General features: G+C 52.8%; 2 protein-coding genes across 3 annotated transcripts; one reads left to right on the top strand and one right to left on the bottom strand.

The window, feature by feature from the left end:
- The first annotated feature begins 48 nt into the window (after window positions 1-48).
- On the top strand, window positions 49-16514 carry LOC132782050 (inactive rhomboid protein 1). Of its 2 annotated transcripts, XM_067473036.1 has the most exons (20): window positions 49-127; window positions 3170-3326; window positions 6789-6936; window positions 7141-7337; window positions 8293-8397; window positions 8734-8947; window positions 9151-9357; window positions 10343-10465; window positions 10572-10741; window positions 10924-11187; window positions 11300-11411; window positions 11633-11707; window positions 11884-12045; window positions 12155-12258; window positions 12376-12439; window positions 12706-12800; window positions 14269-14344; window positions 15383-15483; window positions 15604-15757; window positions 15835-16514. In XM_067473036.1, the coding sequence occupies exons 3-20, from the start codon at window positions 6817-6819 to the stop codon at window positions 16252-16254; spliced, it is 2763 nt and encodes a 920-aa protein (XP_067329137.1). In that variant the 5' UTR covers window positions 49-127; window positions 3170-3326; window positions 6789-6816; the 3' UTR covers window positions 16255-16514. The 2 variants fall into 2 exon arrangements, with proteins under 2 accessions (XP_067329137.1, XP_067329138.1); XM_067473037.1 differs by lacking the exon at window positions 8293-8397 and having other exon boundaries at window positions 50-127.
- LOC137097858 (U11/U12 small nuclear ribonucleoprotein 25 kDa protein-like) lies at window positions 16432-22754 on the bottom strand. Its single transcript, XM_067473039.1, has 5 exons — window positions 22440-22754; window positions 22182-22278; window positions 18439-18544; window positions 18260-18334; window positions 16432-18020 (listed from the first exon to the last, which is right to left on the bottom strand). The coding sequence occupies exons 1-5, from the start codon at window positions 22737-22739 to the stop codon at window positions 17966-17968; spliced, it is 633 nt and encodes a 210-aa protein (XP_067329140.1). The 5' UTR covers window positions 22740-22754; the 3' UTR covers window positions 16432-17965.
- Between the last annotated feature and the right edge of the window lie 1564 nt (window positions 22755-24318).

Here is a 24318-nt window from a genome sequence, read left to right as displayed (position 1 = left end):
GCGGAAGGGGCGGGGCAAACAGGTATCTAGCCCAGTCCCCTTTTAAGCTCAGAAGGAGGAAGAGGAGGAGCAAAGGCTGGGCCAGGAAGACCTCCCCAACCGGAAGTACGTGTGTATGCGCGTGCAGGTATGTCTATTTATGTCTGTGTATGTGTATATGGGGTCTCTGGGTGTTTTGGACTTCAACTCCCACAATTCCTACCAGCCTCAGGCCCCTTCTTGGCCCCTTCAGGCCCCTAGCAGCCTCAGGCCCCATACAGCTTAATGGTGTAACATTAGAAAATGTTGATCATTTCCACTACCTTGGCAGCCACCTCTCCACAAAAGTCAACACTGACACTGAAATACAACACCGCCTGAGCTCTGCGAGCGCAGCATTTTTCCGAATGAAGCAGAGAGTGTTTGAGGACCGGGGCATCCGTAGGGATACCAAGCTGCTTGTCTATAAAGCTATTGCCCTCCGAATCCTGCTATACGCCTGCGAAACGTGGACTGTCTACAGACGTCACATGCAACTCCTAGAACGATTCCATCAGCGCTGCCTCCGGAAAACCCTGCAAATCTCTTGGGAAGACAGGCGGACAAACGTCAGCATGCTGGAAGAAGCAAAGACCACCTGCATTGAAGCGATGGTCCTCCGCCATCAACTCCGCTGGACCGGCCACATTGTCCGGATGCCTGATCACCGTCTCCCAAAGCAGTTGCTCTACTCTGAACTCAAGAACGGAAAACGGAATGTTGGTGGATAGGAAAAGGGATTGAAAGATGGGCTCAAAGCCAACCTTAAAAACTCTGGCATAGACACTGAGAACTGGGAAGCCCTGGCCCTTGACCGCTCTAGCTGGAGGTCAGCTGTGACCAGCAGTGCTGCAGAATTTAAAGAGGCACGAATGAAGGGTGAAAGAGAAATGTGCCAAGAGGAAGGCGCGTCAAGCCAACCCCAACCAAGACCGCCTTCCACCTGGAAACCAATGCCCTCACTGCGGAAGAAGATGCAGAGCAAGAATAGGGCTCCACAGCCACATACAGACCCACAAGAATATTGGAAGACAATCATCCTCGGAAAGCGAGGGATTGCCTAAGTAAGTAAGCAGGCCCCTTCTTTTCCCCCCTCAGCTGCTTAAGGAAAGGGCCTGAGGCTGTTTAGAATTGTGGAACTTGGAAGTCCAAAACACCCAAAGTTTGCCCATGCCTGTTCTAAACTAATACCTGGACTGGGTTGCTGTGAGTTTTCTGGACTGTCTGGCCATGTTCCAGAAGCATTCTCTCCTGACGTTTCACCTACATCTATGGCAGGCATCCTCAGAGGTTTATTTTATTTATTTAATTATTTATATTTATTTACAACATTTATATGCCGCCCTTTTCAGAGCGGCTGACAAGTAAAAAGTAAATACGATATATTATTCTTATCATAGCGCAATATTAATATTATATACTAGCCGTCCCCAGCCACGCCTTGCTGTGGGCCACTCTGGTGGTCATGGGGGTTATGTGTGGGAAGTTTGGCCCAATTCTATCATTGGTGGGGTTCAGAATGGTCTGTGATTGTAGGTGAACTACAAATCCCAGGAACTACAACTCCCATATGTCAAGATTCTATTTTCCCCAAATTCCATCTGTGTTCGTATTTGGGCATATGGTGAATTCGTGGCAAGTTTGGTCCAGATCCATAATTGCTTGAGTCCACAGTGCTCTCTGGATGTGGGTGAACTATAACTCCAAAACCAAAGGACACTGCACACCAAACCCTTCTAGTATTTTCTGTTGGTCATGGGAGAACTGTGTGCCAAGTTTGGTTCAATTCCATCGTTGGTGGGGTTCGGAATGCTCTTTGATTGTAGGTGAACTATAAATCTCAGCAACTACAACTTCCAGAAGACAAAATCAATTTTTTTTGAGTGAAGGACATACATTGGGTTGTTAGGTGTCTTGTGTCCAAATTTGGTGTCAATTCGTCCCATGGCTTTTGAGTTCTGTTAATCCCACAAACAAACATTACATTTTTATTTTTATATATTACATTGTACTATAACATTATACTGTAATATTATTAGTAATATTACATTTAATATAAAATATATACTTATAATATCATTTTATTATTAGTAGTATATTGTATTACATTATAATATTATTATTACATTATGTTATTGTTATTAGTATATTGTATTACATTATAATATTATCAGTATTATATGTATATACAATACAACGTTGTGAGGTCTGTTGGAAACTAGGCAAGTGGGTTTTATGTATCTGTGGAATAATATCCAGGCTGGGAGAAAGAACTCTTGTCTGTTGGAGGCAAGTGTGAATGTTGCAATTGGCCACCTTGATTAGCATTGAATGGCCTTGCAGCTCAAAGCCTGGCTGGTTGCTGCCTGGGGAGTTCCAGTGTCCAGGAATGCCTGGACATTGGACAGGCTGGCAACAGGAATAGGAGGCCCAAACAGCTGCAGGGCCACAAGATTGACTCCTGATGAACTGAAGGCGGAAGCAGACCCTCCCAATGCCTGGGCCCTTCTGGAGAAGAGGAAGCACCCCCCTCCAACCCCACCACTCTTGGGAAGCCTGAGGCTGTTAGGAATTGTGGGAGTTGAAGTCCAAAACACCTGGAGGGGCCAAGCTGGCCCATGCCTGGTATATATACACCCATATCTATATATCTGTATCTATATATATAGATGTTCAATGTATTGTCGAGGGCTTTCATGGTCGGAATCAATGGGTTGTTGTAGGTTTCTTCAGGCAATATGGCCATGTTCTGAGCATTCTCTCCTGATAGATGCAGGCGAAACATCAGGAGAGAATGCCTCGAGAACATGGCCATATAGGCCGAAAAAACTTACAACAACCTAAATAGATGTTCTTTGGAAGGTTTTTAACAGAGGCTGGATGGCCATCTGTCGGGGGTGCTTTGAATGCGATTTTCCTGCTTCTTGGCAGGGGGTTGGACTAGATGGCCCACAAGGTCTCTTCCAACACTATGCTTCCATATCTCCACTTCTGCTCCAGGGCCTACACCACAGTGCCTTTAAAACACACACATTTTGTCTGGTCTTCCCCTATAGCAATGCCCTTTTACGTTCTGCAGGTGATGTAGCCAAAGAAGAACATAAAATGTCATGTGTCTATGTTTGATTCCCCTTCTTGTTGTGGCCTGCAGTTCCTGGAGCCAGGAAGGAAGGGAGGAAGGGCCCGGCAGCAGGGGCGCCATGATGCCCTGGGGCCCCCTGCCCAGCTGAGATGGAGGGCCGAGCCAAGCCCTTGACCTGGGAGGATCCCGTCCGGCTCTCCCTGGCAGCAGACGCCGTCTCCTCCAGGTGAGTCAAGGGCGAGCCCTGGGCCTCGTTTTGCAGGGGCTGCGCTGGGACACCCAGAACCCGCCCCTGGAGCCTGCCTGTCTGGGAAATTGCCACCTGGCAAGGAAGGAAGGAAGATAAGTAAAAAGTTGGGTTTTTTAAATAACTTTTATGTGATACTGTTTCTGTACTCATATATTGTTTGCATCATATATGACACTTGTAGTACCTTTTAAGCCTCCCTGAGTCCCTTTTGGGAGATGGTGGTGGGATATAAATAATGTTTTTATTTTATTAGGAAGGCAGCCTAGTGAGACAGGAAGAGGGCAAGGCCTTCCCTTCCCTCTTCCCTTCCCTCTTCTCCCTTTTCCTTTCCTCTTCCCCTTCCTTTCCCTTCACTCTTCCCCTTCCTTTCCCTTCCTCTTCCCTTCGTCCTTCTCTTCCCAGCAAAGGCTCCTCAAAATAGCCAGCCCTGCAGAGGGGTCCTCAGACCCTGCCCAAGGACAAAGGGCCTCTGGGTTCAGAGTTCAATAATGCCCTGTTTATGTCTTTATTCTTCAAATGGCTGAAGACAAGTGCAGTGAAAAAGTATAGGGAGTGGGGGCAGCCAGCGTAAGGAAAGGAGTAGCCGTGGGCCTGTGCTCTTGGCCTTGGCCTGCCCGCTCTGCTGTCCTTCAGGCCATGATTTGGCCCGTGTTCCCTTGAACCCCCTCCTTCACCATCTGCAGCTGCTTCCACTGCCGGGCAAGCGCCTTCCTTCTCCACTAGGCTAAATATAACCAGGATGGAAACTGCCTCCGGCTCTGCCCAGGCCCTGAGCCCACATCTGGAGGGGGGTGGGGGAGGCTCCCAACCTACAGAAATGGAAGGGGTGTGTGTGTGTGTCTCCTGAGTCTGTGTGTCTGTGTGCCTTCCCTCCGGCAACATCCCCCTCCCCATAATTGCAGGGAGGACATGTGTCCCGCCCCTCCCCTGCTCCTCTTGGGAGGAATGCCAGCCAGGAATCCCTCTCCACCCCAGACGGGGCGGATCCAGACGGGTAGCTAAGAATGTCCTGGGATAAAAACAGCCAGCCCTCCGCCTCCGCCATGCTGCCGCCATCCGTCTCTGGCTGCATTTCATAGCACAGGATGCCAGCGGGGGTCTCCTCTTCCCAACAGCAGCAGCCAATGGGGATTTCCAGGGGAGAGAGTGGAGGAGGGAGGCCCAGGGGGCACTGGCGCTCCTTTGCCGGCCCTTCTGCTGCATTGGCCAAAGCCAAGCCTTTCCCAGGAGGCCTGACCTTCCCAAGAGGAAGAGGTCAGAACTGCAGGACCTTTGTGGGACGGAGAAGGGTCTGGCCTCAGTCCCTCTCCAGTGGGGCCTCCTCGCTTGGCTGCTTTGGGAGTGGCACTCCCCTGCAAGGAACACCCCTAAGCCCTGGCCTACCAAGGGAGGGGCCAAAAGGGGGCACCCTGCAGGACCTCTCTGCCCCTTTGCGCTGGGCACAGGGTCCTCCTTAGGAACAAAGAGAAGGAAAGAGTGGCTGCTTCTTTCCTCTTGCAAGAAGCTCATAAAGGTCATCTGTCAGGTCTCTCAATGGGGCATTCTTCTGCCTTCCTTCCAGGGGTGGGGCAGGGCGGATTCTGTCCATGCCAGCCTCCTCCTCGGCACAAAGGACCATTCAGGCTCTTGGGCCATTCATGACCAGGCTTCCTGTGGACAATGGGCCCTTGCAGCCTCAGGGGCGATTTGAGGGGTGGGGGAAGCATCCTTGCATCAGTGTCTTGTCAGGCCTAGACCCACAAATTGGGGGATGCAGGCCCACCACTTCCCTCCTGCTGGATGCCCTTGAACCTGGGAACTGGGCCCTTCCTGCAAGCCCCAACTTCTGTCCCAGGTCAGCCCCCCAGCCCCCTCCTCTCCTGTCTTCCCTTCTCTTGGCTTCCCTTTCGGGGCTTCCGAGGGCGCATTCCTGAGGCCTGAGTCACGCCCGGCCCGCCTTCCTCCTCCTGACTCCCTTCCTGCCTCCCTGCCTGCCTTCCCTCTGTGCTGCTGGGACACCCTGCTGCTCCTCCTCCTCCTCCGCTGCTCTGACCGAGGAGGAGGAGGAAGAGGCCTGCCCTCGCTGCATGGCTGCCCGGACAGACCCCACCGCAGTGCTGCCCCGCTGCCCCACACAAGCCTTGGTGCCTCCTGCCCAGGAGGCCAAGCGAGGAGGCAGAAGCAGGAGGAGCTGTGGAGGAGAGCAGAGCCGGGCCCTGGTGAGTGCCCCTCCCTTCCTGCCACCGAGAATGGGGAGGGGGGCTGTGACCCCTGAGCCCTTTGACGCCCAGGAGAAGGAAGGAAGTCGCGCCCGGTCCCTCTGCCCTCCTCCTGCCCTCCTCCTGCCCTGTCTCCCCCAGCATAGGTCATGCTGCCCCTGACCCTTTCCCCAGGGCCTCCTGGGCCTTCTCTAGATGCCAGCAGGGGAGCCCCTTCTTGCACCGCCCCCCCTGCACTCCACTTCCTTCCCTCCCTCCTTCCTTCTTTCTGTGGCAGGAAGAAACCTGGGAATTGGGAACTGGCTTTTCTGGTTCCAAGGCAAGAGCAGAGTCAGGGAGGGAGGAGGGGTGTGGGCAAAGACCCCCCCCCCCTTTCCCACACACACACACAAACTGTTTCTGGCTCTTCCTCCCCTGCCCTCATGTCCAGGCTCTCTCTTTGCATAGTTTGAACTTCATAAGCCTCTCTCCAACATATTTTTCTAAGGAGGGGATAGATTGAGGCTCCCTCCAGATGCGCCTTCCTCCTGGGGCCGATGGGAGCCCCCTTCCCGCCACCTCTGGTCTTCAAAGCAGCTGTGCTTTACGAGGCAACTTGGGGCTCCTTCCTTTTGAGGGCTTGCCCAGCGAAGGGGAGCGGGGGGTCCCCTGGGTTTGGGGCGTGGGCTTCCTGGCTTCCTATTTGTGTCTGGTGTTACGATGACAGATCCAGGCTTTTGGGGCCAAGTGGCGTCTTGCCCGGAAGTGCAGCTGCGCCCTTTTCCCCAAAACATTCTGGGGGGAGGGAAGGGGCCTCTCTTGGCCAGTGCTTCGCTCCCCATTTTGCAGGGGAGGGCACTTGGGAGCCAGGGAGGGGCCGGATCATCTCCCCCTCTGCTCCCTCCCTGCCTGGCCTTGGCTGACTCCTGCCCTGATGGCCTCTGGGTTCAAGATGAGCAGCTCATGATAGGGCAGGAAAGGCGCTCTGGCCTCCCTCAGGACCCTCTACCTCCTTCTCCATAGGTTGAGAAACAGCAAGTCACTTCTGGTGTGAGAGAATTGGCTGTCTGCAAGGATGTTGCCTAGGGGACGTCTGGATGTTTTGCCATATTGTGGGAGACTTATCTCATGTCCCTGCATGGGAAGCTGCAGCTGACAGATGGCAGCTCACCCTGCTATCCGGATTTGAACCGCTGACCATTCAGTCAGCAGTCCTGCTTGCACAAGGGTTTAACCCATTGTGCCACCTTCTTCTCTATAGTTGAAGCAGCAGCTGCTGAGGCGGGAGGATGTCTGGGCCTCGGAGGGACAGCGCCAGCAGCCTCCAGCAGAAGAAGCCCCCGGGTCTCCGGCTGGACATTCCCCTTCCGGCCTCTGTGGGGTCCATGCAGGAGCCGGCCATGGCCCAGGTAACGTAAGGAAAATGCCTTGGGGAACCTCCACACACCCTGTGCCCCAGTCTGAGGACAAGCCCAGGCAGAACTGGGGAGCAAGGCCTTGTGAGGAGGAGCTACCACTTCCCCTTGCCCTGTGTTTCACCTCGGGGGGGGGGGGGGGGGGCTCCAAGCCCAAAATGGACGTGCCCCTGACCCACTCCTGCCCTCTGCCCTCAGGGGCCGGACCCCTCCTCCTGCTCTTCCTCTTTGGGGCTCCCCTGGCAGCAGCAGCAGCAGCCCTCCCGGCGCCCGCCCTTCCTGCGCAGTGTCAGCATGCCCTCCGATAACAACCACCGCCTCCCGTCTCCCTGCAGTGAGGGCCGGCGGAGGATGGAGCTCCAGCGCCACGCCTCCATCACACAGACCATCCGCAGGTAGGGCAGCGGAGGGAGAAGGGACCCAAGAGAGGGAGGCTTTTCTCTCACTGTCCAGGCTGGGGACCACAGGGGGTGGGGTTTTGTTATGGCTAGGAGCAGCACCCTATTGGCCCTCCATTCACTCCACCTGTGCAGGTGTAGGTGCCCCAAGGGAGGGATGGCATCTGGAGGAGGCAGTCTGTCCATGGGCACCTGGGAGGGAGAGACCTGCCAGTCATTATAATATTATAATGTAATGCAATATAATACAAATAATAATATTATATTATAATTATATATTTATGTTACATATAATATTAATAATAATAATAATAATAATAATGATGCAATATAATGGAATAGTACAGTATAGTAATATGTAATACTGATATTGTACTATGCTAATAATATAATATATTGTATGTATATATACAAAGTTGAAGTACTTTGGCCACATCATGAGGAGACAGCAAACCCTAGAGAAGACAATGATGCTGGGGAAAGTGGAAGGCAAAAGGAAGAGGGGCCGACCAAGGGCAAGATGGATGGATGGCATCCTTGAAGTGACTGGACTGACCTCGAAGGAGCTGGGGGTGGTGACGGCGACAGGGAGCTCTGGCGTGGGCTGGTCCATGAGGTCACGAAGAGTCGGAGATGACTGAATGAATGAACAACATGTATATATATCTTGTAAGCCGCTCTGAGTCCCCTTTGGGGTGAGAAGGGTGGCATATAAATGTCGTAAATACATAAATAATGCTCCAGCCCCTGAACATGTTGCCTCTCAAAAGCAGAGCTAACAGGGAATGTGGCACATATAAAAGGATTGCACTGGGGCAGGAATACATGGAGCAAGTTGCAAGGGGTCCACTCCAGAGGAGCCCACCCACCCCAAAGGCCTCTTTCTGCCCAGAAGCCCTCACCTGCCTCTGCCCCCCTTCGTTTGCTCAGCGCTCTCTCGTCTTTGCGGCAGGCAGGTGCACTTTGAGATGACCCAGACCCTGCCCTCTGGGGGGCGCCAGGTGGGGGGCAGGCAGCCCCTGAGGAAGCGCCACTCCCTGCCCAGAACCCTCCTCAGGTACCGGCTGGCTGCAGTGATGCTGTGCACCCAATCACCTCGGTGCATGTGTGTGTCCAGTGCATGGGGGCCCTTGGCAGCCTTGCTCCACTGCCATGCCCTTCACCTGCAGCACCTAGCCCTTCCCCCCTTGCCTTCTGTTTTGGACCACCATTGACCCCTGTACTGTGAACCCCCTTCCCAAAAAAGCCCTGCTAACGAGGAATCTTCCAGGATGCTGCCTTGATGCAGGTGCCACTAACCATGAGACCAAACAAACATGATTGGCAGCCATCTTGGGGCCTGATGCCAGGGGTCCACCAGAGTCTCCCCGAATGCCTGTCCTTCTCCTCTTAGGGGTACGGCGGACTGGTTTGGGATCAGCAAGGAGAGCGACACCACGCAGAAATGGCAGCGGAAGAGCCTGCGCCACTGCAGCCTGCGCTACGGGAAGCTGAAGCCCCAAGTCATCCGGGAAATGGACCTCCCCAGCCAGGACAACCTCTCCCTGGCCAGCACCGAGACACCACCCCCACTCTACGTGGGCCCCTGCCATCTGGGCATGCAGCGGGTAAGGGGATAGCTATGGAGTTAGGTGCTGGGGGCAGGAAACATGGCTTGGTGTGCGCTCCCCCCCTCCTTCTTTGGAGGCCTTGGAGAGAGATGCAGGCCACTCAGTCCAAGCCAGCCTCCGAAGAGGAGGTCTGGCAGGCGGAGATCTATGCTGGGACCCCTTTCCTCTGCTCCTGACCTCCATCCTCTCTTTGTGGGCAGATCGTTGACCCTCTGGCACGGGGGCGGGCCTTCCGGATGGCAGAGGAGAGCGACGGCTACAGCGCCCCCCATACGCCCATCACACCTGGGGGTGCCTCCCTCTGCTCCTTCAGCAGCTCCCGCTCGGGGTTCAGCCGCTGGCCGCGCAGACGCAAGCGGGAGTCTGTGGCCAAGATGAGCTTCCGGGCTGCAACCGCTCTCATGAAGGTAAGTGCACCGGGAGATGGGTTGGTGAGTGAGTGGGTGATGGCAGGGCTTCTGGTCTGAGTCCAGGAGGGAGGGAGCATTGCAAAGGGACTATATTTTAATTATATTTTGTATTTTAATTACAAAAATGTGAGTCAAGCACTGAAAGAGTTAAATGGGCGCAATGACTCAGCAAAAACTGCAGTTGACTATTAGCAGGTGTGCCTGTAGCTTAGTACACCTCAGTGTGAGTTGCCTTCAATCTGAGATAAGCCTTGGTATGAGGAGGCCTCAGTATGAGAAGGCTCCAGTTTTAGTTGCTCTCAGTATGAAGAGGCTTCAGACTGAGAGAGGCCTCAGTGTGAGGTAAACCTCAGTGTTAGTAGGCCCCAGTGTGAGGTAGGCCTCAGTGTGTGAGAGGCCTGATGTGAGAAGGCTTCAGTGAGAAAAGTCCCAGGTTGAAGGCCTCGCGTATAAAGCTCCAGTGTGAAGGCTGCTGTGTGTAAAAGACTACTGTGCTAAGCTCCTGTGTAAGTTTAGTGTGAGAAGAGGCTCTGTGAGAGCAAAGCTTTTTATCTGCATGAGAAAGCAGCCCAGCATGGAAGCAAAGAAGGAAGTATAAAGAACTTTATGTTATGGAAACCTTGTTCTTGTCAATAGTGCAACCATATTATTTTGCTATAAAGAAAAGCTTCCTATGGAAGATATAACATAAGTTACTCTGCTATACATTTATAAGAAGGGTCTGTTGTTAATAAGCCCACTCACCCCAAAACTGTGTCCCACCCTTCACTTACCACCTTTTCCTTCCTACCTACTTGCTGCCTTGTTCTCCCTCCCTCCCCCTACTTTCTGTCTTTACTTCCCCTCACTCCCTTCTCTTTCCTTTCCTCTCCCCTCCCCACTCCTTCACTTTCCCTTCCCTTCCTCCTTCATCTCCCTCTTCCTCTGTTCTTTCTGTTCCTCCTTCCCTCCCTCTCTTACTTCCTTCTTCCCTTTCTTCCAGGGCCGCTCCGTGAAGGAGGTCTCCCTCCGCCGCGCCCGGCACCGCAGCTTCACCCCGGCCAGCTTTTTGGAAGAGGACACAGTGGACTTTCCGGACGAACTGGACACCTCCTTCTTTGCTCGGGTAGGAATGGGTGGAAGGGGAGGAGGAGGAGGATGGAGAGGAAGGCCATTGAGCCTGCTGATCTCCTGGCCTTTCTCTGCCACTGACCCTCCGCTCTCCTGCCCAGGAAGGAGTCCTCCAGGAAGAGCTCTCCACCTGCCCCGATGAGGTGTTTGAGTCGCCCTCCGAAGCGGCCATCAAGGAGACGGAAGTGAAGCTCCCGCCGCCGGAGGAGCAGCCGGCCCTGACTGGGGGTGCCTTGGACCGGAGCGAACTGGAGAGGAGCCACCTCCTGCTGTAAGTCCCTGGGAGGGGGATCCATTTGGAAGGAGTAATTAGGGGGAGAGGCTCCACAAGCACAAAAGCTCCATCCATTGATGGGAAGCAAGCCCCAGCCTACTGACCTTGTCCCCAGAGGCCCAGCTGTGTGTGTGGGATCCCTCCCCCTCAATGACTGCCCCTTGCTCTGTCTGCTTTAGTCCCTTGGAGCGTGGCTGGCGGAAGCAGAAGGAGGGTGCTGCCGCCTTGGTGCCGCCGCAGCCCAAGGTCCGCCTGAGGCAGGAGGTAGTAGCACTGGGACTGCAACGGCGTGGGCAGCGCATCACCGTCCCCGTCCGCAAGCTCTTTGCCAAAGAGAAGCGTCCCTACGGCTTGGGCATGGTGGGCCGGCTGACCAACCGCACCTACCGCAAGCGCATTGATAGCTTTGTCAAGCAGCAGATAGAGGACATGGATGACCACCGGTAGGTTGTGGTGCAGGGCAAGGGGGGGGGGGGCTGGTATGTGTGTATGTATGTTGGGGGGGGGGTTGCCCCTCTGGCTCAGCCTGAGCCTCTGCTTCCTCTCGCCCCGAAGGCCGTTCTTCACCTACTGGGTCACCTTCGTCCACTCCCTCATCACCATCCTGGCCGTCTCCATCTACGGCATTGCGCCCGTGGGCTTCTCCCAGCATGAGACAGTGGACTCGGTGAGCGAGTTGGGGAGCAGCTGCATCAGGAAGGGTGCCATCAACCCTCCACTTCCCCCAAAGTGGTCATGGGAAGCGAGTTGGGGGTGAGGGAACCCCTTCTGTGGGAGCGGCAGTCTTTCTGACCCCTTTCTACTTCCTACTCCTTCGATTATTTGCTCAAGGTGGGCTTTGCCCTCTTTCTCCTTCAAGGAAATGTGACCTCTTATTCTTCCCGGCAGGTCTTGAGAAACCGCGGGGTTTATGAGAATGTGAAGTACGTCCAGCAGGAGAACTTCTGGATCGGGCCCAGTTCGGTGAGTGTCCTTGGCCCCATACGTCACCCTCCTGGAGCCTGAGGAGGAGGAGGATGGGGAATAAAATGCCAGTAGCACCTACCACTAAGCCCTGGAATCTCTCCCCTTTTCTGCCAATATGGCTGCTGCTCCTGACGCTTGTCTGACTGTTCGCTCACCCGCCCTTCCCTCCCCAGGAGGCCCTCATCCACCTGGGTGCCAAGTTCGCTCCCTGCATGCGCCAGGACCAGCAGGTACACAGCTTCATCAGCGCCGCCCGCGAGAAGGAGAGGCATTCAGCCTGCTGCGTGCGCAACGACAAGTCCGGCTGCGTCCAGACAGCTGAGGAGGAGTGCTCTGTGAGTGACCCTTGCTCTGTGGATATTTGGATCAGGGTCCCTCTCTCTCCCTCCCGCGGGATGGGGGGCTCCTTTCTGGCCACTCAACCAACACCTGTTTTGTTTGCAGTCCACTCTGGCCGTCTGGGTGAAGTGGCCTGGCCACCCTAGTGCCCCTCCCCTGCTGGCAGGAGACAAGCGGCAGTTTGGGTCAGTCTGCCACCAAGACCCCAGGTAGGAGCCCTGCGGCCAAAGGGAGGGGGGCAGCTGGGAAGCCCCTCTACTTTCCAGCCTTTGTCCTTGGTCCCATGGACCTTGGTGCCCCATGAATGGACACCCTCTGTTCCATAGGGTCTGCGAGCAGCCGGCCTCCATGGATCCACACGAGTGGTCTGACGACATCACCAGGTGGCCGGTAAGGGAATCTGGGGTGGGCCCTTTGAGCAGAATCAGACCCTCCACCTCCACTGGGCTCTTGTTCATTAGAGCCTCCGAAAATCGGAACAACTGAAGTGTGAGGAGGGCCTTCCTGGCTTTCTGCTGGGAGGCCACTGGGATTGAGACGTGCCCCCACCCCCAGTGCAGCCTTCAGGGTGTCCACTCCACATATGCTCTCACTCTCCTCCGTACTCAGAGGCAGGGAGGGGGATCCTAAGGGTCTTGGCTCTCCTCCTTCTTCAGATCTGCACCAAGAACAGCGCCGGGAACCGCACCAACCACCTGCACATGGATTGCGTGATCACAGGCCGACCCTGCTGCATCGGCACCAAGGGAAGGTAGGGGAGGGGCCTGGAGGGGAGGGGGCCACCTGTTGGGCACCTGTTGGGCAAGTGGGCTTATTAACAAAAGACCCTCACCATAAATGCACAGCAGAGTAACTTAGCAACAGCAGCGTGACCCAGCACCAATAGCCCAAGTGATAAAAAGAACAAAAACACACAAACCAATGTTATATTTTCCTTAGGAGGAGTTTTTTTTAAATAGCAAAATAATATTTTTAAAAACACTACTTATAAAAACAAAATTTCCATGACACAAAGTTCAACCTTCACACACGGCAGCCTTCTCATACCGAGGCTTACCTCAGACAGTGAGGCCTTCTGTCACAGACTAAAGCCTACCTCACACTGTGGGGCCTTCTTACAGACTGAGACCTTTCTCCCACTTTGTTTTGTTGTGTCAGGAGCAACTTGAGAAACTGCAAGTTGCTTCTGGTGTGAGAGAATTGGCCGTCTGCAAGGACGTTGCCCAGGGGACGCCTGGATGATTTGATGTTTTTATCATCCTTGTGGGAGGCTTCTCTCATGTCCCCGCATGAGGAGCTGGAGCTGACAGAGGGAACCCATCTGCCTCTCCCCGGATTCGAACCTACTAAGCTACAGGCACACCTGCTTATATAGCACTATGGATATATTGTTTATTATTAATATTTATGACAGCACCTTCTTCTGCTGGGTGAGAAAGGCCCCAAGGGCTTGGCGCAGACTCTGCTTGCCTGGATGGGCCCCTCAATCTTTTTTAGTGCTGCTTGAAATGCAGTTATAATTAAATATTTTATACTACATGTAATATTACTAATAATATTACAATATAATATTATAGTACAATATAGTAATATATAATACTGATATTGTACTGTGGTAATAATATATTGTATGTATATATATGGCTGATGAGACTGTTTTACTGTTTTAATGATGGCTTATGTATTGTTAATTATGCTTTTATGTCTAATTGTGGTTTTAATTTCGTAATTTGTTATGTAATGGCTTTGGAATGGGGCCCATTGTAAGCCGTCCTGAGTCCCCCCCTCCGGGGTTGAGAAGGATGGGATAGAAATGTGAGAAATAATACATAATAATAAATATTACTAATAATATTACAATCTAATGATATAGTACAATACAATAATATATAATACTGATATTGTACTATACTAATTATATTATTAGCATAGTACAATATCAGTATTATATATTATTGTATTGTTAATATATAATATAATATATTGTGTGTGTGTATATCTTGTAAGCTGCTCTGAGTCCCCTTCAGAGTGAGAAGGGTGGCATATAAATATAATAAATACACAAATAAATAAATTTCCTCCAAGGGTTTCCTGGGTGGGAATCAGGCCCAAGCCTTGACTGACAGCTATCTGCTCCAGGACTGAACCAGACCTTGCTGTGTGCCCCCCCCCCCCCCCAACCAAGTGCCCTATTTGACTTTCCACCTCCCTCTTCCCAGGTGTGAGATCACTTCAAGGGAGTACTGCACCTTCATGCATGGCTACTTCCACGAAGAGGCCACCCTCTGCTCCCAGGTATGCGTCCTTCCCCTCCACCCTCTCCCGAGCCTTGAGCCCTACCTCAGTGTTTCTCAACCTTCCTAATGCTGTGACCCCTTAGTAGAGTTCCTCAAGTTGTGGTGAACCCCAAACATAACATTATTTTTGTTGCTACTTCATAACTGTGATTTTTCTACTGTTATTAATCATAATGTAAATATCTGATATGCAGGATGTATTTTCAAATCCCAAATACCCGATATGCCCAAATTTGAATACTGGTGGGGTTGGGGGTGATTGATTTTGTCATTTGGGAATGTTGGAGTTCTGGGATTTATAGTTCACCTAAAATCAAAGAGCCTTCTGAACTCCACCAATGATGGAATTTAATCAAACTTGGCACACAAAATTCCCATGACCAAGAGAAAATACTGGGAGGTGGACATTGACCTTGAGTTTTTGGAGTTGTAGTTCACCTACACCCAGTGAACTCAAACAAAGGTGGATCTGGACCAAACTTGGCACGGATACTCAATGTGCCCAAATGTGAACACTGGTGGAGTTTGGGGAAAATAGACCTTGACATTTGGGAGTTGTAGTTGCTGGGATTTATAGTTCACCCACCATGAAATAGCATTCTGAACCCCACCAATGATAAAATTGGACCAAACTTCCCACACAGAACCCCCATGACCAACAGAAAATACTATGTTTTCTGATGGTCTTTGGTGACCCCTCTGACATCCCCTTGCGACCCCCACAGGGGTCCCGACCCCCAGGTTGAGAAAAACTGCCCTACTTAAAAGAATCCCACACCTTGTGTGACTATGGAGCTGAACAGACAACTCTGCATCTGTATGCTTGTCCTCTATGCTTTGCCTCATGTACAGAGGAAGAATGGTTGGAGGCTACAGACAATGCCGTTGCTGTTGCCCGTTTTTGGTCAAAAGATATTTAGCCACCTGCACTCCTATTTTTATCGGTTTTATACTAATTTATGCAATGCTTTTGATATGAAATAAATACATAAATGAGCCCTGCGGGTTCTGAGCCTGTGCTCTGCCTCCTCTGCAGGTGCACTGCATGGACGATGTCTGCGGCCTCTTGCCCTTCCTCAACCCAGAGGTCCCGGACCAGGTTTACCGGCTGTGGCTCTCCCTTTTCCTTCATGCAGGGTAAGCCTGGCTCTTTCCCCTTTTTAATCCCTGGTGGTCTTTGGGAGAGGTTGTCTTGTGGGGCTCGGCACGGCCATTTCTGGTCACAGCCCCCTCTGCTCTCTCTCTCTCTCTCTCTAGGGTCCTGCACTGCCTGGTGTCCGTCTGCTTCCAGATGACCATCCTGCGGGACTTGGAGAAGCTGGCTGGCTGGCACCGCATCTCCATCATCTACCTGCTGAGCGGCATCACAGGAAACCTGGCCAGCGCCATCTTCTTGCCGTACCGGGCAGAGGTGGGTCTCGTGAAGGGAGGAGGACAAGTCTCATCTCAGGCCCAGCCCTTTAACCCCTGCTCCCTCCCCCTCCTCAGGTGGGTCCAGCCGGGTCCCAGTTCGGCATCCTGGCCTGCCTCTTTGTGGAGCTCTTCCAGAGCTGGCAGATCCTGGCGCGCCCCTGGAGGGCCTTCCTCAAGCTGCTGGCGGTGGTGCTCTCCCTCTTTGCCGTTGGGCTCCTGCCTTGGATCGACAACTTTGCCCATATCTGCGGCTTCGTCAGCGGCCTCTTCCTCTCCTTCGCCTTCCTGCCCTACATCAGCTTCGGGAGGTTCGACCTCTACCGCAAGCGCTGCCAGATCCTGGCCTGCCAGCTGGTCTTTGCAGGGCTCCTGGCCGGCCTGGTGGTGCTCTTCTACGTCTTCCCCCTCCGCTGCCAGTGGTGCGAGCTCCTCACCTGCCTGCCTTTCACGGACAAGTTCTGCGAGAAGTACGAGCTGGACGCCCAGCTCCACTGAGGGACACAGACCCAAATGCCTCCCAAAAGGCCCCCCTCCGACTTGCACTTGCCTTATCTCACCGACCGGGCCCTTCCTCCCTCTCTCCTCCTCCTCTGACCAGGGAGGGCCCCTGCCTTGTCTGGCTCAGCCAGACCCTCCTCTGCTGCCATCTTTTTATTACCACTAATTCCAAAGTGGCCTTTTTAATGAGATTTATTACGTGTTGCCCAGGTGGCGATTAAATACACACAAGGTAGCGTTTTAGCTACATTTACAAACATCTGGAGTGCACTCTTGGATCTTACTATCAACAAAAGTGACTCAAATTCAGGTCAAACCCCAAGCGCTTCATTCTCCCATCTTCCAGCTATTCAATGCACAAAAACTTAGGTCTTCACTTTTCATGTCAGGAGTGACTTGAGAAACTGCAAGTCGTTTCTGGTGTGAGACAATTGGCTGTCTGCAAGGACGTTGCCCAGGGAACGCCAGGATGTTTTGATGTTTTACCATCCTTGTGGGAGGCTTCTCTCATGTCACCGCATGGAGAGCTGGAGCCGACAGAGGGAGCTCATCCATGCTGTCCCCAGATTTGGACCTCTGACCTGTCAGTCTTCAGTCCTGCCGACACAAGGGTTTAACCCATTGTGCCATCGGGGGCTCCTTGCAGTACAATAATACTAATAATCCTCAAAATGACGATATTTGTGTCCAGGCTTCTCTCATGCCCCTGCATGGAGAGCTGGAGCTGACAGAGGGAGCTCATCCACTCTCCCCAGATTTGAACTTGCGACCTGTCAGTCTTCAGTCCTGCCGACACAAGGGTTTAACCCACTGGTTCTCAACCTGTGGATCCCCAGATGTTTTGCCCTTCAACTCCCAGAAATCCTCACAGCTGGTAAACCTGCTGTGATTTCTGGGAATGGTAGGCCAAAACACCTGGGGACCCACAGGTTGAGAACCACTAGTTTAACCTATTACGCCACCGGGGGCTCCTTGAAGTACAATAATACTAATAATCCTCAAAATGACTATATTTGTGTCCAGGCTTCTCTCATGTCCCTGCATGGAGAGCTGGAGCTGACAGAGGGAGTTCATCCACGCTCTCCCCAGATTCAAACCTGCGACCTGTCTTCAGTCCTGCTGGCACAAGGGTTTAACCCATTGCACTACTATGAAAACACCTCACCAAGTGCTACTGGGTTAATGATTGCAGGAGCCTGTATTGGGGAAACTTCCTGGTGGGAGGGGCTTAGCATAGCCTTGGTCTTCTATGGGGGGAGTGCTGGCCAAAGCCCACAGAGCTACGCTTGACCCAAAGCAACGTTCTTATCAGTCACAGAATTGGGGCTTCCTTCTCAGCTGGGCTTTCTGAGACCTCCCTCTTTCTGCCCCTCAACAAAAATTTGGGATTCTGTATAAAAGTGTAAATAAGCAGTTACTAACTCAAGCTTTATTACAAATCCAACAGATGATGCTTAATCCCTTGCACCCACCCTCTGGCCAGCACTGGTCAGGAAGGCCTTGTGGTCTGGCTGTGCTCCCAGCCCTGTTCAGGGAGTGGGACCTGGCCCTGCCCTCCAAAGGGAGGCAGGCAGGCAGGCAGGTGCCTCTGGTCCCCTGGTTAGTACCTGGGCTTCAGGGGCTCATGGGAAGCCTCCCCTCTGATGCTCCTAGAGTTCCCAAGAGGGCCTCTTTCCCTTCAAGGCCATGCAGAGGTTTGCCTGGGGACTCACTTCCGGATCTTTTTCACAAAGGTGACTTCATCCCGGTTGCGGATGCCATACCTGGGGAAAACGTTGTGCACATTAGGCCTCCTCCTCTCCCAGGGACTCAGGCCCTCAGAAAGGCCCACAAAGAGGGTGGCAAGGCAAAGGGGTGAAGGACTGCAGCCAGAAGCCTGGGGCACCTCCTTCCTCAGCACGTAGCACACCTGCCCCCCACCTGGCTGAGCCTGGTCCCACTGCAAGCAGGCCAGAGTATGGGCATGGGATCCACAAGGGGCATCAGGGCACCACAGACTCACTCTCTCAGCTTCTTCCGGTCGTCCGTCAGCTTCTCTCCACCGAAGGTCAGGCAGTAGGTGCGCCACAAGTATTTCCTGTCAGGTAGGGAGGAGAGGCTTAAGGACAAGGAGGAGGGGTGGAGCTGGCTCTGCCTAACCTTGCCCCCTCCCCTCTCCTGCCCCATGGAAGCAGGACCCACCAGCTGATGTGCTGGATGCCCCCCTCACGCTCCTGCCGCAGCTGCACAAACCGCCGGAGGGCCCTCTTCAGGTCCAGGACGCTGGCATTCTGCACCACCACCACAGCTGAAGGGAAGGAGGATTTAGTATTTATTTATTTCAAACACTTGTACCCCGCCCTTCTCAACCCCCGTAGGAGGACTCAGGGCGGCTTATAGCCGGCACAATTAGATGCCCCAACAAACAAGATAATACATATAGTAATTACATTTAGTAATCACAGTGAGTAAAGTGAGTAAAACTGATAAGTGAGTAAAACATTATTTCTATCCCACCCTATCTCCCCAAGGGGACTCAGGGCGGCTCACAACATAAACAAGGCAGTTCAATGCCATAAAAAATACAACAAATTCAAGTAGACAATACAACACATTCAACAATCATGCAAATCAAAAGAAGCAATAATAATAATAATAATAATAATATATAAATGCTCTGTGCATAATGAGTACCTTAAAAACAAAACAACCAATGAACGAAATCCACCAAATTTGGCAACAAAACATCTCACAACACAAGGAGTGACTGTCACTCCAAAAATTATGATTTTGTCATTTGGAAGTTGTATTTGCTGGGATTTATAGTTCACCTACAATCAAAGAACATTCTGAACTTCATCAACGATGGAATTGAACCAAACTTGGCACACAGAATTCCCGTGACCAACGAAAATACTGGAAGAGTTTGGTGGGCAGTGTCCTTTGGTTTTGGAGCTGTAGTTCATTTTTATCCAGAGATCACTGTGGACTCAAACAATGATGGATCTGGACCAAACTTGGAACAAATATTCAGTATGCCCAAATGTGAACACTGGTGGAGTTTGGGGAAAATAGACCTTGACATTTGGGAGTTGTAGTCACTGGGATTCACAGTTCACCTATAATCAAAGAGCATTCGGAACCCCACTAATGACAGAATCAGGCCAAACTTCCCAGAACCCCCATGACCAACAGAAAATACTTAAGGCCATCCAAGGCATTTTCCAGATCAACAGACTGGGCCACAGCAACGAGTGGCAGGGGACAGCTAGTAATATATAAATATGCCAGCAATGACTTGAGGAACTGCAAGTCGCTTCTGGTGTGAGAGAATCGGCCGTCTACAAGGACGTCGCCCGAATGTTTTATCATCTTGTGGGAAGGTTCTTTCATGTCCCTGCATGGGAAGCTGGAGCTGACAGACGGGAGCTCACACCACTCCCTGGATTTGATCCACCGACCTTTCGGTCAGCAATCCTGCTAGCACAAGGGTTTAACCCAGAGGTCCTCAAACTTTTTAAATCTTAGGGCCAGGTCAAAGTCCCTCAAACTGTTGGCGGGCCGGATTATAATTTCATAGAATCATAGAATCAAAGAGTTGGAAGAGACCTCATGGGCCATCCGGTCCAACCCCCTGCCAAGAAGCAGGAATATTGCATTCAAATCACCCCTGACAAATGGCCATCCAGCCTCTGTTTAAAAGCTTCCAAAGAAGGAGCCTCCACCACACTCCGGGGCAGAGAGTTCCACTCAAGAACATGAATGAATTCCTATGCACAATGAACATATCTTATTTGTAGTGGAAAAAAAACACTTAAAAACAATACAGTAATTAAAATGAAGAACAATTTTAACAAATGTAATCTTATTAGTATTTCAATTTATTTTTATTTACAGTATTTATATACCGCCTTTCTTACCCCTGGGGACTTCAATGGGAAGTGTGGGCCTGCTTTTGGCTGATGAGATAGGATTGTTGTTGTTGTGTGCTTTCAACACGTTTCAGACTGAGGTTGACCCTGAGGGCCAGGTAAATAACCTTGGAGGGCCGTATCTGGCTCCCGGGCGTTAGTCTGAGGACCCCTGGTTTAACCCATTGCACTGCCGACAGCTCTAATAACAAGTTAAAACAATATTAATAAAACAAGGGCTCAGAGTCGGGAGAAAAAACTCTTGTCTGTTTCAGGCAGTAAGCAGCCAGACTTTGAAACTGCACGGCCATTAAATGCTAATCAAGGTGGCCAATTGCAACCTTCCCACCTGCCTGAAACAGACAAGAGTTTTTTCTCCCACCCTGGGCATTATTCCACAGATATATAATCCCCATTTTCCTAGTTTCCAACAGACCTCCCCACCTCTGAGGATGCTTGCCATAGATGTGGGCGAAACGTCAGGAGAAATTGTACTATACCATTATATTGTAATAATATTAGTAATATTACATATAAAATATATAAAATATATAATAATAACAGTAGTAGTATGTTATAGGAGGGAAGGAGGCCTCACCACTAGGCCCCGCCCACAGAGAGCCTCACCATTTGGGCCATTAGACCCCGCCCACGCATCTGAGGCCCCGCCCATGCCTCTAGGCCCCGCCCACAGAGGGCTTCACTATTTGGGCCATTAGACCCCGTCCACGCCTGAGGCCCCGCCCACGCCTCTAGGCCCCGCCCACAGAGGGCTTCACTATTTGGGCTACTAGGCCCCGCCCACGCATCTGAGGCCCCCGCCCACAGAGGGTATTACTATTTGGGCCATTAGACCCCGCCCACGCCTCTGAGGCCCCGCCCACAGAGGGACCCCACTATTTGGGCGATTAGACCCCGCCCACGATTCTGAGGCCCCGCCCGTGCCTCTAGGCCCCGCCCACGCCTCTAGGCGCCGCCCACAGAGGACATTACTATTTGTGCCTCTAGGCCCCGCCCACACATCTAGGCCCCGCCCACAGAGGGCGTCACTATTTGGGCCACTAGACCCCGCCCACGCCCCTGAGGCCCCGCCCACGCATCTAGGCCCCGCCCATAGAGGGCATCATTATTTGGGCCAGTAGGCCCCGCCCACGCCTCTAGGCCCCGCCCACAGAGGGCTTCACTATTTGGGCCACTAGGCCCCGCCCACGCCTCTAGGCCCCGCCCACAGAGGGCATTACTATTTGTGCCATTAGACCCCGCCCACGCCACCGAGGCCCCGCCCACACATCTAGGCCCCCGCCCACAGAGGGCTTCACTATTTGGGCCATTAGACCCCGCCCACGCCCCTGAGGCCCCGCCCACGCATCTAGGCCCCGCCCACAGAGGGCTTCATTATTTGGGCCAGTAGGCCCCGCCCACGCCTCTAGGCCCCGCCCACAGAGGGCTTCACTATTTGGGCCACTAGGCCCCGCCCACGCCTCTAGGCCCCGCCCACAGAGGGCATTACTATTTGTGCCATTAGACCCCGCCCACGCCACCGAGGCCCCGCCCACACATCTAGGCCCCCGCCCACAGAGGGCTTCACTATTTGGGCCACTAGACCCCGCCCACGCCCCTGAGGCCCCGCCCACGCATCTAGGCCCCGCCCACAGAGGGCTTCATTATTTGGGCCAGTAGGCCCCGCCCACGCCTCTAGGCCCCGCCCACAGAGGGCTTCACTATTTGGGCCACTAGGCCCCGCCCACGCCTCTAGGCCCCGCCCACAGAGGGCATTACTATTTGGGCCATTAGACCCCGCCCACGTCTCTGAGGCCCCGCCCACGCCTCTAGGCCCCGCCCACAGAGGGGCCCACTATTTGGGCGATTAGACCCCGCCCACGCCTCTGAGGCCCCGCCCACAGAGGGCCCCCGCCCACAGAGGGGCCTCACTATTTGGGCCACTAGGCCCCGCCCAGGCTTCTAGGCCCCGCCCACAGAGGCGCCTCACTATTTGGGCCACTAGGCCCCGCCCACGCCTCTCCTGGCACTTACGCATTGGTGCCTCGGGGGCGTCGGCTCTGCGCACGCGCACTGTCATGGCTTGCCCGTACTCCAGCGCCACTTGCGAGCTGATCTCCTCGGGAGTTACCTGGGAGGTAGGGAGGGAGCGGGTGAGTGGCAGGCCCATGCCCCGCCCTTCATCGTATGCCCCGCCCCTTTATTATCAGGCCCCGCCCCTTCTATGTTGCACACAAACAATGCCCAGCCCCTTCTCTGTAGGCCACGCCTCCCGCCCAGTGCCCCGCCCACCTGAACTGGGAGGTCGCAGAGCAGCGGGTCCTGGACCAGTCGGGCGAGTCCTTCCTGCCAGAGCTCCAGCACGTCAGCGTGAGCTTCCTCCTCCTCCTCTTCCTCCTCCATCACGCTTCCGGTTTGTGAGGGGAGAGCGGAAACGGAAGGTGAGGAGAGAGGATGCTGCTGTTCTGCCCGGCCTGCGGGAACGTCCTGGTGGCCGAAGAGGGGCCGCGCTGCCACCGCTTCGCCTGCACTACGTGCCCCTACGTCCGCAACGTCACGCGCAAGGCACGTCAAGGGGCGGGGCCTCTCCATCTCTCCTTCCCTCCCTCCTCCTCCTCGGCCTTCGCTCACCTTTCCCCCCTCCCTCTCTTTCCGTTGCTAGGTAACAAGCCGCCGCTACCCGAAGCTGAAGGAAGTGGACGACGTGCTGGGCGGGGCCGCGGCCTGGGAGAACGTGGACTCCACGGCAGGTGCGTCACCGAAAGGGGCGGGGCCTGGGAGAGCGAGGGGGCGGAGCTAAGGTTAGCAGGTTTAGTAGCTCAGTGGTTTAACCCACTGTGCCACCATTGGCTCCATTAATAATGATAATAATAATGATTGAAGAGAAACAACTGGAAAAGCTGACACAATATGATCTAAAGATTAAACTCTGGTACAAGCAAATCCAGGTGGTCTCAGTGATCGGCACACTGGGTGCAGTGCCTAAAGACCTTGGCCTGCACTTAAACACAATCAGCGCTGACAAAATTGCCATCTGCCAGCTGCAAAAGGCCACCCTACTGGGATCTGCACACATTATTCGCCAATACATCACAGTCCTAGACACTTGGGAAGAGTCAACACTCTGAGTCGCCTACGGGCTGAGAGAGAGCTGTATACAAATGAAGTAAATAAATAAATAAATAAATCCAATACAACAGCCAGCAGAGTATTTGCTGTGGACTCATCTTATTGTGTTTCTAATAATAATAATAATATATAATTTTATATAATTACAATAATTCCTTCCTTGCCCCACAGAGCCCTGTCCCAAGTGTGAGCACCCACGCGCCTTCTTCATGCAGCTCCAGACGCGCTCTGCCGACGAACCCATGACGACCTTCTACAAGTGCTGCAGTCCCCAATGTGGGCACCGATGGCGGGACTGAGGGTGCAGGGTTCAGGTGTGGCCAGGGCCTCCAACCCTTCCTACCTCTAAGCCAGTGGTTCCTAACCTGTGTTCCGTGGACCACCAGTGGTTCGCAAAACTAAAATATGTTCCACGGCCTCACTGTTACTGCAACATTGCAATGACAGCTAACGGTCATGAAACCCTCTTATAGTGCCGATACTTATTAAATATGGTTTTCTGTGAGCAAGCAGATGGCGACTACTGGATGGCATACGTTCTGTATCAGAAATTAGAGTCGATGTGGTCTATCCAATGCAATTATCTGAATCAGCACCCCAAATAAACAAACAGAACCTAATGTTGACCAAAAACTGATTTGTAACCCTTTTGGTACTAATTTTGGAGAGTGTCCCTGGTCAAAGTGGTCCCTGGTCAAATAAAGTTTGGGAACTATTGCTCCGGGCTGAGGAATTTGGGGCTTTGAGGGCCTGAGGCTGGGATGGAGGTAACTGCAGCATGCTCAACACAGGAAATAATAATAATAATAATAATAACAACAACAATCTTTATTTATACACTATGGGTGTATTGTTGTTGTGTTCGGGCATTGAATATTTGCCTTTTATGTTTGGAATCTGCCCTGAGTCCCTCTGGGGAGATAGGGCAGAATATAAACAAAATATTGTGTCAGTGTCATCTTTATTTATATAAAGACACCACATCTGGAAGACTATCATCCTCGAGCTATGAGGGATTGCCTAAGTATTTATATTCCGCCCT

This window comes from Anolis sagrei, chromosome X, assembly GCF_037176765.1.
Source record: "Anolis sagrei isolate rAnoSag1 chromosome X, rAnoSag1.mat, whole genome shotgun sequence".
In the NCBI taxonomy this organism is placed as follows: Eukaryota; Metazoa; Chordata; class Lepidosauria; order Squamata; family Dactyloidae; genus Anolis; species Anolis sagrei.
Note: the sequence above shows the minus strand (reverse complement) of the source record. Positions and strands in the feature narration are given on the sequence as shown.